This window comes from Cyclopterus lumpus, chromosome 20 (assembly GCF_009769545.1).
Source record: "Cyclopterus lumpus isolate fCycLum1 chromosome 20, fCycLum1.pri, whole genome shotgun sequence".
Taxonomy (NCBI): domain Eukaryota; kingdom Metazoa; phylum Chordata; class Actinopteri; order Perciformes; family Cyclopteridae; genus Cyclopterus; species Cyclopterus lumpus.
This window is the reverse complement of record NC_046985.1, coordinates 8,944,536-8,959,934: the sequence shown is the minus strand read 5'-3', so window position 1 is coordinate 8,959,934 and position 15,399 is coordinate 8,944,536. Positions and strand designations below refer to the sequence as shown.

General features: G+C 43.4%; 1 protein-coding gene across 3 annotated transcripts; it reads left to right on the top strand.

The window, feature by feature from the left end:
• The first annotated feature begins 520 nt into the window (after positions 1-520).
• On the top strand, positions 521-15,336 carry spata13 (spermatogenesis associated 13). Of its 3 annotated transcripts, XR_004611723.1 has the most exons (15): positions 521-1,040; positions 6,500-8,008; positions 9,118-9,159; positions 9,593-10,024; positions 10,659-10,803; positions 11,013-11,140; positions 11,383-11,562; positions 12,110-12,289; positions 12,542-12,721; positions 12,835-13,067; positions 13,488-13,617; positions 13,756-14,131; positions 14,280-14,354; positions 14,470-15,116; positions 15,214-15,336. XR_004611723.1 is itself a non-coding variant. In XM_034560194.1 (14 exons), the coding sequence occupies exons 1-14, from the start codon at positions 1,032-1,034 to the stop codon at positions 14,649-14,651; spliced, it is 3,801 nt and encodes a 1,266-aa protein (XP_034416085.1). In that variant the 5' UTR covers positions 521-1,031; the 3' UTR covers positions 14,652-15,142. The 3 variants fall into 3 exon arrangements, 2 of the variants coding, with proteins under 2 accessions (XP_034416085.1, XP_034416086.1); XM_034560194.1 differs by lacking the exon at positions 15,214-15,336 and having other exon boundaries at positions 14,470-15,142; XM_034560195.1 differs by lacking the exons at positions 9,118-9,159; positions 15,214-15,336 and having other exon boundaries at positions 14,470-15,139.
• The last annotated feature ends 63 nt before the right edge of the window (positions 15,337-15,399 follow it).

Here is a 15,399-nt window from a genome sequence, read left to right as displayed (position 1 = left end):
ATGTGCATGATGTAGTTCAATCGATTTAAATTAGTTTTTTTGCAAGGTCTTGTACATATACTTATGATGGAATAAGATCATCAGCCTGTAAATAAATAACAACATTGTTAAACAAACACACGAAATACAGGCGTAGCAAAAGTTAGTTCAGCTTTGTGTCCTCATTGATATGTTACAACACAACACATCGTTATGTTACAATACAACATTCACGAAGTGATTCTTACTCTGGTATTTGGGGATGGGCATGCACAACTGAAATACCCGAGACATTAATTGTCTTGGCAACATGACACGAGGAAGACAAGCAACTGGAAGGTCTAGTCTTTTCTGTTCAAGGAGCTGCAGGGAATGAGGAGCAGCATTCTTTTTTTTTCATCAATGAAGAGCGCTTTACTGTGGGCGTGGCTTCGTGGTCACCGACTCATCTACTACGTTATGATTGGCTGTCAGCCGTATGGTCGCTGTGGTCAACCAGTAACCTCAATCGTAACCTCTCGAAGCCACGCCCCCTGGAAACACTGCAACAAGTGCATTAATGATGCTCGTCAGCTCGATCCTCCAAGAAAGACCTATTTGAACTGGAGTAATCATCGAAATAATGAGCTTTTCTTGTTCAACTTCGGAAGATATGGCATAACTCCGTATTTATTTTGTGCGGGTACTTGACTACCAACAGGTTTTGCCGGTCGGTGAAAGCGAAATTTAAGAAGAAAGAAACCCCGCAAAGCTTGCGTCATTTAGAAAAAGTTTATAAGTGAGCTCGTGAGCTAGCTCGAGTTGCTAGCCAGCCCAGTGTCTTTACAAAGTCAGCCAGCCAGTTGTCTCAATATGTCGCGGGGTAACTAGTTCGCAGCGCACTGGTCGTGGTTTTTGTTCACCCGACATGTTTTTGCGAGACGACGACGAGCGCGAGGCAGCCAGCCGTTGGAGCTCAGAGAAACCCAGGATACTCCACGATGGCTGAACAACACAAACATCTGCTCTGTTGATGTGAGAAGAGGAAGGTCAGGAGGACAACATCAGCGACTATGAGCAGGGTGAGCAAGTGCTGTTTTCTGTTATCTGCGCGGGGACTGCTATCTAATGTAACAGTTAGTTTAACTCGCACCTACAACAAGTGACAAGTTGCACTATAATTCTTTTAAATGATGTATAATTATATGATTATGATCGTGTATCACATTACATTACAGGATTTCTGATTTTCTGAACGAAATCCGACCAGAGGGGGTTATTGTAGTGCATTACAGCCGTGGTTGTTATAGTGATGTGGGAGATGCCAGGCTGTGCAGGGAGTTGGTGAAGGAGGGGTTGGGTGGGGGCACCTACTACAAAGAGCTTTATGCTCAAAGAAAGTTAATTAATGCAGAAATAAATAAGAAGTTTGGCCCCGAGTTCTTTGTGGGCTTAGAAAACTACTCTGTGTAATCTCCTTGCATAGCTCCTTGTTTCCAGTCTGCTTCATTCTTAGTCTGCAGCCATCAGTTTACTCACAATTAAATAGCTTGTTGTCATTGCTCCCCAGATGGAAATCTATACCAGAGGTAAAACTGTGGCGTTGAGATCATTCATTGTTCAATATTCGAGGAACACACTCCTCTGCTTTATAAAGGATTTATAAAAATGTGAATATACTTCTTTTTTTTTTTTACAAGGTAGCCTACTGAACCACCACAATATATTTTTACAGCAAGCTTTTTTATGTCATAGACGGTTGTACTTCGGCCTCATGAGGCCCAACAGAGAGCATAGTGTCTGTAGTTTATGATCTTAGTCTGCATTACTTTTCTTATTTCTACTTCTGACCATAGAGCAAAGAAGAAACTTACCAGCCAAGTTTAATGGGACATTTGTGTCATGGAAATACTGTATTTATTATCAATGTGGAGCATAAACCAATGGGAACCGATGTGTAAAGTTGTCTCAGATCCCCATATGATATTATTGGCTTTATGCTCTTGAGAAGCGTTTTCATGGTCTTTGAATAATGAGACTTGTGGTTATTGTTTCATTGTTGTCAGGTTACACTGTTGACAACAAGACTCAGTGGTGTTTTGTCCTGTCTAAGCCTTGTGCACTGTGTGGTGTTAGATTTCTGTATGTCAGTCTCCGCGACAGTCCACAGCAGATCAGGTGAGTAAGTATGTGAGAGTGGTGACACTCCCTGGTTTAGCCTGTACCTGTACTTCCCACGCTCTATAGAAAGGGGCGTGGCATCTTCCAAACTCTTATCTTATAGATCAAAAAATGAGGAACTAGGTCATGGACAAATACGAGACTTTACCCATGAAACTGAACCAGTAGCACATGTGTTGATGTGATGCAGACTGGACATGTTGTCTATTTCATAATCATCACAAAATACATGACATATTTGGTATGAATACTGTTTTGGAGTTTTATCTTTTACATTTTTCGTCTTAAATATGTAGAGTGCACACCAACCAAGTTCCCCCCTGCAGTCAAGCCCTTGTGGGCTGTTTACAAGCTTTGGGTGTCACTCTCAGTCAGTGCTGAATAGCTTAGTTGTCACCTTGATTAGGCTATCATGTGTAGATGAAACCAGTCCTGAACACAGACTGGTAAAGCTCCGCTAATAAGATTATTACTGGGATTCAAGAGGAATAGGCTATACACACACAAACATACACACTCCCCTCCCACACACTGGTCCCTCAGTGCATTTCCTTTCCTTCAGAGTTTTCTTGCTGACGCTTTTAATCTTTGCTAACAGGCTATAAGGTCAGATAACAAGCATCAAGGCTAATAAGATTTTAATATGGATTAAAATATTGAATACTAAATAGTGTCAAGTGTTCCTAATCTTGCTAGGCGCTTGTACACCCACAATGATTGGTTGTGGGTGTACATTGATTTGAAAGATAAAACACAGGGAATTATTTCTCTCGTTCTCAACATATGTGCTGCTTAAGTTTCACAGAACCTTAGTTTCGCGCACTGATTTAGGTAACATGTTCTTTAAAACATTATGGCGTGTTGCTTTCAGACATGTTAGTGATTTGTCTTCCTCACATTCTTTGAGACGAATAGACAACCAGTAATGTGACAGCTTACAAAGGAATGACAGTGTAGCTCCGGGCGGTTGTGTCTGTCTCAGAGTTAATCTAGAGAATGGAAAATGACAGAAACATTTTCCCTTGTGGTTTTTCAATTTAATGCTCAGTTAATTTTGGCCTAATGAGTTTTATCCTTACCTCAGGCAGGACATACCTCTGCAGAGGTGAACTATGGGTAAAAGGTCACGCATCACTATGCATGTATGACTCCTTGCATAGCCGCCTGGGTTTTGTAGCCAAACAGGAAGGGAGTCTGTGATTTAAATGCCTTCCTCCCTGCTCATCCCGGCGCACACATGTGTGTGAGTGCACATGGGCCGTGCAATATGTGAAAGGATGCTCAAACTAATTGTGCATGTGTTTTTGGAGTGCATGTTTTGAGCCCTTGTATACTTGTTTATGTATCTGGGTAAGTGTTTTCTTCCATGTCTCTGGGAGTCTAATCTGAGGCTGGCTCCAGCTGGCTGCCATGTGTGTGTGTGGGGGGGGGTCACTCCTCCCTGAGCTCTTAATTAACTCTGGACCAGGGCCCCAGTGCACCGCTCCCATCCAGAAGAAGAAGCCAGAGAGCAACAGTGATCCTGGTACGGAGGCAGAATAAAGATGACCTGCATTCACAGACAGTGTGGTGTGATATTAACTTATAAGTAAGTCATATTTGTCTGAATGTTGCAATATGCATCGCTGTGGACATGGACATAGTAGATGCTTTTATTTCTTCCATTTCCTAAGAAAATATGGAGGATTGGGAAAGATACCAAAGATTTATAGATTTAATCTTGATTTGATCTTGACTTCATTCAACATATTCCTGTACTGTGTTTGTATTGACAATACATTACCTCGAGTAAAAAAAGTAGGTCAGAATTCCTTTTATAGTGAAAACAGCTGTTCATAGTTAAGGAAACGGCAGTGTCTAATCTGTTCTTAAATGTGGTTGTAATGGATGCCAACCAACCTGTCATGTCAACAGATAAACAAGTTTGTCTACCACATTAAAGCTCACATTGTCCATGAGGTTGATGCATTCAGTCTAGACTAGAAATACAATAAGGCTCACAAAGACGTCACCAGTTTTAAAGGGCATAGTTCAAACTAACACACTGTAGACTTATTGGACTATAAAGCATTTTGCATATATTTATATAAGTGAAAGTCTGTGTTGTCCTTTTTGTGAAAGTCACCACCTGCATCAGCTTGGTTCTGACAGCACTGCCAAGCATTAGTAGACGCCAACTGGCCTGTGATAGTTGGCGCCAAGTTTAGGGGAAAGGCAGAAAGGTGTTGAAGGATGACACAGTGGGAAGAATGGCTGATAGCACAAAAACTAGCCTCTCAAGCTCTAGAAATTCCTTTCCTATCTCCTGTCTTTCTGCTTGAAAAAATGGATGGAATAAGTGATCCCGTCTACTTTTCCAGTGGCTATTCAACGTGATTCGTTCAGTGGCTGAGGAGGAGAAAGTACAAGAAGACAATTCAGCAAAGCTTTCAAAGCCGCGCATTGTTTCACGAGGGGTGTTTACTGTCTGTCAGCAGCGGTGCTTGGCAGCGGTGGCTCTGTGTTTACATAAGTGTTCAGTGTGATGGAGTGAGCGGGTTGAAGTGACAGAAGATTCCACAGAGAGTTTGACTGAGAAAGCCCATCTGCTGCTGAGCTCGCATGAGGACGGGAAGTATGGGAGCTCCCAGCATGTGTAGCCTGCAGAGCCGACAGTGGAAGCAACGCTGCCATCAGAGCTGAAAAAAACGCCTTCGGTTTGGGGTCGGACTGAGTAATGCTGACAAACAATACCTTTTGTTGAGTACTTGAATGATATATGACAATATAGTGAGCTGTTTTTTTAGGAGTAAATAGAAATGTAAAAGAATCAGCAGTGATTGAAGTAATTTCATTTTGAACATCCCATTTAGAAGCCGTATATTCAATTAATTAATAGTTTATAACACATGTGTATGTTGTGATTAGTTTTTAAGTGTATACTGATGATGTAAGTATTTTTGTATATCATATTCTATTATTCTAATAACAAAATCTCAGAGGATGTTGATATTACAACCACATATAATTTTAGTCCGTATGACAGAGACAACGTTTGGGTCATAGTCTGTGAAGTATTTTTTTTTTAAATAGCCTGGCCAACGAGATACATTTTTTTATTCTCACCTCTTGATGCAAAAACACTGAGAGAGAAAACTTACATGTAAATACAACAATTGTTGTTTTAGAGGAATTATTTCTTTGTTGGTCTAGAAAAGTAGGCCTATATAGGATGATACTTTTTAAAGTCATTCAACATACTATGTTGCCGTTATGGTCGATATACTGTCGTATCTATAGCTTTTTTATCTTATGGTAAATAAGCTATAACTTATTTTTAGTATTAGACATTTTGACATGAGTGTAAAACGAAGGATACTTGAATGCCATTTAGCTGCCTCAGTTTAGGGGTCCTGATATTGTGCACACTGACTCACTATCACACTGGTCATGGTTTACTGGAAAACTTTAAGAATAGAGCCATTGTTAATGTTAACACTGTTGTAACATCTGTGCTTTTCCTTCTATGACAAGCTAAATGTACCCTGTGAAAAAAAACACCTAGTATGAATCCGATAGAGACAACCTGTGTATTAGGATAAAGAGTTAAACTATGTTTACTGATTTGAAGACCACACAACCCTCCCCCACACCGTCACCTCCTCATCTATGTAGTCTGGAGAAAACTGGGCAATTAATTGCATTAATCACAATGGATTAGCAAGTTTCATTGCTTAATCACGCTCACAAAGCCCCTCTTCAAAGGCTCAGCTGCATTTGGCCACTGCCCTGCAGCACACACACACGGACACACACACTCACATAAAGCTGAACTTGGCACAACAACACCCCGACCTGGGCCTCAGCTCTCCTTGGACATTGAAATACAGCACCAAGGACAAATGCATGTTGTGTTTTCAGTGAAATATGTTTTACTCCTCTGGATCCTGTGTGTGCACACTGAGGGAGATCCAACTTTCTGTGCACCTGTGTCTCTCTCGTTATTCTCTCTGCTGCTCCGCTCTCACATGCAAACACAGAGGAAACTGAACTATAAAGTTTACACACACAATTGTTTATTCTTGTGCTCCCATCCCTTTAGGCATACTGTCTGTTCTTTACATACTAATGTTATGTATCAGTAATTCATTTTCACAGCTTCCCCCAAAAAAACATTGCTATAAAAATCTTGTATTGTATTCAGTTCATAAAAAAATAAAAGAAATAGACATACATATTTTTGTAATCTTATGTGCTTTTATCTGATTAGCAAGTTTCCTTTCTGCATAGTAATCATTGAATAGGACCATTTATTCTTCTATAATGCAATAAGCAAAGTGTTCTAAGATGAACTAAAATGAATCTCTGTTTGGTTTTGCAGGCAGAACAACAGGACAGGGTCTCGTCCACCAGCGAAGACTCTCTCCCGGGCCTCCACAACTCTAAAGCTGACCCGCTGATCCGAAGCCGACCCCTCAGTGACATATACCCATTCCACAGTCATGCTGACGGAAGTGTAGCCCCATGTCGGCCGTCTGGGTTTGGCGCCCAAGTACAGCCGGTGACTGCAGGTCACGAAAACCGATTGAATGGCATCAACTCCTCCTCCTGGTCCAACCCTGTTATAGGTCAACCTGAGGGAAAGCCTTATTCCTCAAGAATTATGAGGCTTTTTTCCAACTCGAGGAAGGCGCCTGTCCCCGCTCACAGTTCTACCACTGATGGTCCCACCTCAACCCACAGCAACGACAGTGTCCCCCAGTCCTGGTCAGGACTATCCGGACTGGGTGTGGACTCCTTCAAAAAGCTCCGCTCCTCTGTGCTCCAGGGTATACAGAGTAGAGGGGCAGTCAGCCAAGATGGAGACCATGACCCATCAGATCAGGAAGTGGCTAACGGCACAGGTGTGGTCGACATTGACCGTGGTCTAGATGATGCAGAAAATCATTTAAAGTTTGCAGGCGGATACAGTGTGTCTAATGGAAACTTTGATTGGCAAATGTTGTCGGGGATGAGCCACTGTGGATCAGATATTGAGGACTACGATGATGAGGAAAATGATGAAGGAGATGGTCTCACGCGCAACACGCGGATCTCACGCAGTATCAGGAGAGCGTATGGACCCGGACGCATCTCTTTACTGGACACAGGGAATAGGAGGATAGCAGGAAGCGGTACAAATGAAGCGACGGACAGTCGAAAACCAGATCAGACATCCAGCACCAACGTCCAAACAAAGAACATGGATGAGAACACAAATGTGACGGTGCTGAGCAGACTGAGCAAAAGTGCAGAAAATCTTCACATATTTAAGGCACCTTTCAGACGCAAAGCGTCGTCCCCAGGACCTCTTTTGCTTCAGGAGGAAGCCCAGAGGGCTAGCACGTCAAACGGGACGCCAAACATGAAGAGCCCTGTGATGACCAAGGGGCCGATGCTAAAGCTAGTTGGCAGCATGACTGACCTGACTGTCAGACGCAGGCGGAGTCCCTCCCCGAGCCCTACCTCTCCATCTCTGTTGTCACCCCTGACCCGTCTCCATGACGACTACTCCCGCCGCGTGCCTTGCCTCACAACCAGTGAGCGACAGCGCCGACCCTCGCCTGTCAGAGCCCGGGTCATGTCTCTCGAACGCAGCCCTCTGGTTCATCTACAGCCTGAATACAGTGACAGCCTCCAGCAGCACCAGGTCCTTATCAGCCCGGTTTCCGTGGAGCCCCCAGAGGGAACAGAGCAGACTTCCCCTGGTGTCCCTGCTCATTATGAACCACTAACTGAAGCCACAACAAGTGGTTATAAACAGACAGCACAATGCGATTCAGCTCCTCTTAGCCAGAAAGAACATCCCCAACAACAAGATCAGACTGAAGTAAGCGTGCTTCCAAATGAGGTAAGGGACGAAAACCATGTGTGTAAAAATGACGGGTCTATTTTAATGTTCTTGAAGCATACTGGATATAGTTTCTGTCAGCAGTCAGTATTACCCCACCTGTTTCTCCATGCTTATTAGCACAGGCGATGCAGAAGTTCTGATAAAATGCAGAATTTGTGAAGAATAGTGATGGCATCAAGCTGATGATTACAAAGCTCTTCACTACGACTGACAGATAACACATTTAGCAGCATCTTTATCATTGACCTTAAAACATGGGATTGGAAATCATTAGATAACAGGCTCTGTGAAGTTTCAAAAGAGGAAGGAATTACTGACAGAGGAAAGATTGTCCTTATACTCTAGAACAGCGTGATCATTAATGGATGCCAATCTTCCCGTTGAGTGGCATTGACCCTTGTCTTGGTATATGCACCATCACACCTTTTTCTGAAGTGATCTTTGAATCTGGCATGATTCTAGCCCGCTGCAATAAGTCGTCACGTCAACATCAGGATGCTGGTCAGTATTGTGCTTGTGTGCTGAAAGGAAAAGAGCCGTGTGTGTCCAAAGTCCCCTTCGGTGTCAAATAAATCATGACGTAGGCATAAATCTTTCTTCACTGTCCTTTTCCCTGTCAGTTGTGTATGATATACTGACTTCTGCTGCAGAAGGGTCACATGCTCAAGCCAGCTGTTCTGTGCTACCAGGCACACTGAAGGAGCAGAGTTAATGATTAGGCTTTGTTTATGATTAGTGGCCCTTGCGCAAAACCGCTCCATAGCCTTGTTGCTGTTGGAGGGTAGGCAGCTAGGAGTGAGTACAGCCCCCTCCTCCCCCACCTTCCCTCTAGCTGAAGCCAAGTGGATCAAAGTGCAGCACCGTGGACACTGGGCCTTTGACGGCTAGCAGAACCACCAGGTAGACAGGATCCACAGACACGCCGCTCTAGTGAAATGTGCTTTTGTCGGAGTAGAATTTGTCCTTTGAAGATGAACCGGAAAAATCAGATTTGTTTACCTTAGAAATCCCGCGGCTTTCACTGGCCTCAAAAAAAATTAAAGACACAGGTCAGTCTGTGTTTGTGTGTGTTCACAATGATGCTAGTCCACTGTGTGCCTTTCCAGTGTGTATGTCGGGGAGCGGACACAGATCAGGAAAACCAAGAGGTGAGGTTTGATATCGCTGACTGACTGACTTAGAACAGCAGTTTTCAAATGAGTAACTATTAGCCAATATTTGAGTGTTGAGTAAACAATACATACAGAATGATAACATTTAATTAGGGAATTTTTGTTGCAGTTTTTATTTGAACTTGATAAGCAGAGGGGTTTATTGTGTTCAATATGTGGAGTCAATCACTGTGTGAACTGGAATATGTTCACGTGAGAATAAAGTTTCTCGGGAGAGTCCTGATAAAGTTATTTTAAATAGTTTCACACTGATTAACATGGTTTCTGCCGCAGTCAGCACCTTTTTGCTCTGTTTCTGATGATTAACAAACGTTAGGTTCTGCATCTGTGTGCATTGCAGATTATTGATCATAAGAAAATCAATATCATCGTCCTTATTGAGTTTTGAATGATTGTTTTTGATCCCTAGGAAACATCGGATGAACAAGAGCCAGAAGCACTTCTCCAAACGGAGGAAGTCTCTCCAACAACCAGCAGCACCCCTCCTATTGTGCCTCCATGCCTCTCGGAGTCGCCCACCGATGCATCCACGGAAACATGCGCCGTCAAGCCCAGGCGAAGGAGTGGACGCTCGAGACCTCGTCCCATCTCTGACTACGGGCAGCTCATTTCCAGGAAGCACTCTATTCCAGAGGAAGTGGCAGAACTGCATGCTGAAGAAAGGACAGCTAATACATCATCGCATAAAGACTGCAGTGGGAGTGACGCATGTGGGAATGGAGAGAGCCCTGAGAACTGCAGCATCAACGTTCAAGGCGCGAGGCATCGACCGATCTCCGTGATAGGAGTTGTTGATCTGTTCTCCTCTGATACTGAGGAGAAAGACGACCACCTTCCTTCTGTAAGCCTTTACAGTTATGGTTTAAACCTACTAGAAGCACAAAAACAATGAAAATGCTTAGTTGAATTTCCATCTACTGTATATAAACTGTGGACATGTGGTTGGATACTTTGTTTCAATGACTCAGGTGTTGAATCAAGGTTGTCTTTAGGCTGATCTAGTTGCCAATGAAGGAATCCAAATAATTAAATTCAAGATTAGAAGCATGTTTAAACTCCAAGTTGTTGTTTCCAATGTGTCGAAAATACTGTCCATCCTACACTTTGTTGAGTAAAAAAAACATGCTTTTTTGCCATTTCTAGCAATGCAAGTTGTGGTTTATACATTAAGCAAATTTCTTTTGTTTTACAGATCTTCTCAGAAAATCACGTAGATATTTTAAAGGGTGGAGATCAGGTTAAATAGATTTTCTCTCCACTAAATTGGCATTTTAAGGAAAATATCATATATTCTCTCAGTCTGTAAAGAAGGCATCAAATACCAAAAAAAAACTATATTTAATCATGGTATTGGTTATGCATGTTATCCTTCAAAAAGTCACCGGCTCTATTGAGTGACCAGGAAGATGGTGAAAGGTTGAGAAAGTGAGCTCTTCCTAAAGCCCAGGATGTTTTTTCTTGTCTCTTCTCTGCAGCTTTTGTCGCGGCCGCCCATCCCCTCCCACCAGGTTCCCCCCTACAGAGCCGTGTCTGCCAGGTTTCGACCCTCCGCCCTCTCCCAAAGCACTCCCATCGGACTGGACTGCGTTGGACGGCGTCAGCTGCACAGAGTCCTCAGCGGTGAGAACTACTGGGGTTGTTGTTGATCACAAATGTTAGTCTGTGGGAAAACAGAGTCTGGGAATGTCAATAAGTGTGTTGGGAGGAACATGTTGCTGTGGAGTCAGATGTGGGTGTGACTGCATCTGTGGCTTGTTTTCTGAATGATTTAGATCAGAATGTTATCTGCTTCATACATTGTTTTTTTAACCCCTGTGTATGCATTGCAGTCGGTGTGTCTGAGTGCTCGGCGACACTTGATGACAGCGTCAGTGAAGAGGAGGAGGGCAGCTTTGATGAGCTCACTGATACCCCGCCCTACCTTCAGCCAGGGGTGGAGCTCTCTGTGCTCAACGAGGTACGACTGAGGAGGGAAACGCTCTTCTCCAAAGATGTGTATTGAATTCATGATTAAATCTTTAATCTGGTTGTGCATCGTGAACAGCCACGTTAACATGTTTTTGTGTATGTCTTCAAGCTGTTTGACAGAACGGACAACCACGGCAGTGTCCACAAGTCTAGACATAATCGGACATGTTAGACATGGACTTAGCCTGCATGTAATTGTATTTTTATCTTATCTGTGTGTGTTCCTCTCAGTGGATAAGCTCTGGCCATACGGTGTATGCTGAGGCTCTCTGGGACCATGTGACCATGGAGGAGCAGGAGCTAGCCTTCAAGGCTGGAGATGTTATCCGTGTCTTGGACGCCTCACATAAGGACTGGTGGTGGGCCAGGGGGGCTGACAAGGAGGCCTGGTTCCCTTCCAGCTTTGTGAGGGTAAGTGGACTTCCTGACCTACGTGTCTAATGCATGTTTGCTCTCAAGCAGCACAGAAAAGACCCGCAAACTGGCTTAGCTCCAAACAAACCTCACCCGCCCTCTTCACAGTGTGTGTGTGGACGAGTTCAAACCTCAGCGGTTCAGCTGGTTTCTGTGGTGACCAGAGCTGATTGACTGACTGTTAAGTCTTAATTAGGAAGGCTGTGGTAACCATGCTGATGTTATTTGATTGGCAGATGGCTGTCTGCTGTGTAATTGCTTGGAGCTGAATCAATGTTGCTGAACAAGAGCTGGTTAAACCTGCACATGTTGTTACCGTAGGGATGTGGAGTTTAAGTAGTTATGGTTCTATCTTTTGTTATGTTTTTTATTTTGCTAAGGAGCTTTCATTAAACATAAACAATATGTCAAGATCCATGTTGGTTTAATCATGTGTGGGGACTGGAAAGAAGATGTTTGGGAAACTAATCCTGACTTAAACAGACTTATTTGTGATTTGAATGTTGCTCAGGAGATCCCTTTGTGTGTGGTGGATGTGTTTCAGGTGCGAGTGAACCAGGAGGACTCGAGTGCAGAAAGTGTGGAGAGTGTAGCGGACCTGGAAGATCCAGCTCCCAGGGACACGCACAGCGTTCAGCACAAGGAACAGATGAGAACCAATGTGGTTCAGGAAATCATGAATACTGAACGCATCTACATCAAGCACCTAAAGGACATCTGTGAGGTACGGGCTGCAATGTTCACTTCTCGGGCTGCTACTTTATTTGTCCGTTATTTAATCTGAACATGATTCACACACTGCTCTTAAGATGTCTTACATTCTAATACATTTAAACTTTTTGTTCTAGAATATTTAGCATAAGCAACATTTGTATTTCAGAAATTACTTTTCTCTTTACCACCTCCTGTTGGCCAGTGTTTGAACTGTTTCCATACCTTCTGTGCATTCAGCATACTGGTTTTGTGCAACTTCCAGGGTTACATCCGCCAGTGCCGTAAACACCCGGACATGTTCACTGAGCTGCAGTTGAAGACCATCTTCAGCAACATAGAGGACATCTACAGGTTCCAGAGGCAGTTTCTCAAAGACCTGGAGAAGAAGTACAACAAAGACCAACCACATCTCAGTGAAATTGGCTCTTGTTTTCTCTTGCAGGTAGGCGACCTCGCACAAAACCTTTCCCAATTCACGTAATCACTGTGTAACTCATTTACGTATCTGATTCAGTAGTTCCACATTTTCATTGAATGTTTCTTTGTTGTCCATAGGGAGAGGGCTTCTCTATCTACTCCAACTATTGTAACACTCATCCAGCAGCCTGCGCTGAGCTCCAGCGCCTTATGAAATCTAGAAAATATAAGCATTTCTTTGAGGCCTGCCGGCTACTTCAGCAGATGATCAACATTTCCATTGCCAGTTTCTTGCTCACGCCCGTCCAGAAGATCTGCAAATACCCCCTGCAGCTAGGAGAACTGCTCAAGTACACCCCCAAAGACCACAGGTACTGGATATTCATTACTTCACTATTTATTCTACTCTTTCACTACTCGTGCTTATTGTACATTTTGAGCATCTATTTATTTGCACAATTCAGGACGCAATGATGCTTGCTGCTACGGAGAAATATGATTCTACAATAAGCCCATCTTATGCCATCTTATAGCTTGAATCAATGAAGCTGCTGTCTGTAAAGCATTACTTTGCCTTGGCTGTGCAATGAAAGCTGTATGCTAATAGCTGCAATGATATGTACAGTATTTGTAGCTAACAAATTGTTAGTGTTCATTCATTCACCCTAAATAAAGAATTCATGGTTTGATAACTTACTTTGTCCATGATTGTGATTGAAACAATGTGCTAGTGTGACTGGAAATGTTATTTCTATCCCTATGCTCATTGTTCCTTTGCTGATTTATTGCAGTGACTACAGCGGAGTGAGCAAAGCGTATGAGGCGATGAAGAATGTGGCCAGTTTGATAAATGAGAGGAAGAGGCGGCTGGAGAGCTTCGACACCATCGCTCACTGGCAGGTGGCCATTCTTCACTGGGAGGTGATTGAAAACTAATCAATATTCCTCCAGTTTATCAAATTTCGCTGATATGTTTTACCACCCTTCGGCAAAGAGTATTAAATACATTTTCAAAATGTTTTGACTCTACTTGTATCTTTTGTAAACGTGTCGTTGCAGGGGCCGGATGTACTGGAGCGCAGCTCAGAGCTGATCCATTCTGGCGAGCTGACTCGAGTCGTCCGACAAGGCAAAATGCAACAGCGCAGCTTCTTCCTGTTCGACCACCAGTTGGTCTTCTGCAAAAAAGACGTCCTGCGCCGAGACCTGCTCCACTACCGTGGACGGCTGGATATGAACCAGACCGAGGTTGTGGACGTGGCCGATGGGCGGGACCTAGACCTGGGCCTGACCCTGAGAAATGCTCTGCGCCTGCGCCACGCCTCCACTCTGGAGTTTATGTGTGTGCTATGCTGCAGGAAGGCCCAGGACAAGCAGAGGTGGTTACAGGCCTTCGCCAAGGAGAGATACAGAGTCAAAGAAGACCAAGAGATGGGTGAGTTGAGAAGTTCCTTTCATTCATGACGTTAAACCGCTCCTGTGGGTAGATGTCAAATAAAAGGGGAACAGGGTGAAACGACTGTTGGAAGAACGGGGTGGTTGGAAATATTTTGACATGATTGTGTATTTGTGTGCGTTGGCAGGAATGGAAATCAGTGAAGAGCAAAGAAAACAGGCCATTGTTAATGCCAGAAGAGCCAAACAGAAGAAGAGCAAAAGTAAGGAAATAGTTTACTTAATGCCACTCTTCATTTACATTTGATCATCTTACTTTTTATTTCCATTCATAACTTTTATATATATATATATTTTTTTGCCCGTTCACCCTTTTAGACATTGGTTACTCTGGTTCTGCCCCACCACACCAGCAAAACCTTCACCCACTTCACCAGCGTCACATCACCATCCCAACCAGCGTGCCTCAGCAGCAGGTGTTTTCACTGGCCGAGCCCCCAAAACGAAAGCCTTATCACCTGTTGTACAGCATCACCAGCAAAGCCTTTTTCAAGAAATGAGGCTTCCCTCATCTCTTTTTTTCTCCTCCTCGTGCATGTTCAGAGCACGCCCAATCCGTCCTGAAGACTCCAAGAACACTTAACTATCTTTTTCTTTTGGTCTGCCTGTGAATGTCAAGTCCTGTTCAATTATTTTTCTCTTTGTGTTTGATTGTGTTGCATCATGAAGTTCAGTGCCTTGGAAGGGGCTTGACTTGAAGTGTTAAAATACTGACTCGGTCCATTGTGTTGCCATAAAGATGCTGCTCACTCGAGAGACTCCCACCCCTTTGTCTTAAAAATACCAACTGAAAGATTTTTAAAAAATGTTAATTATGACGATATATATTCTGCTTTTTACGCCAACAAACATGGTTTTACTTTATTTCAGAGGCTGGACCCTTTTTCGGTGCGAGTCTGTCAACTCTGAGCACAAGACAGCCAGAGGATAAATTAACTGGCACAGTCACCTGCTTTGTTAACACTGTAAATAAATCTCTTGTACAAACATACCTAGCGAGAATGTTGTCATTTTAAGATGATTTTGTTTTCTTATCCAATTGTTTGTTTCTTTTTATTGCAGAGCAAATGCAGTAGACTTTGTTTGTGCCTGTTGAATATGAGATAGAAGGCCAAGATAAGAGTTAATGAATGAAACATTAGCCATAGGACTGGAAGAGGTACGTTGCCATCAGCAAGCTCCCTGTTCCTCCAATGCCAGGATCTGGTTTCACACGCCTGTCGACTGTGCATCCAAACGCGGTGCTGT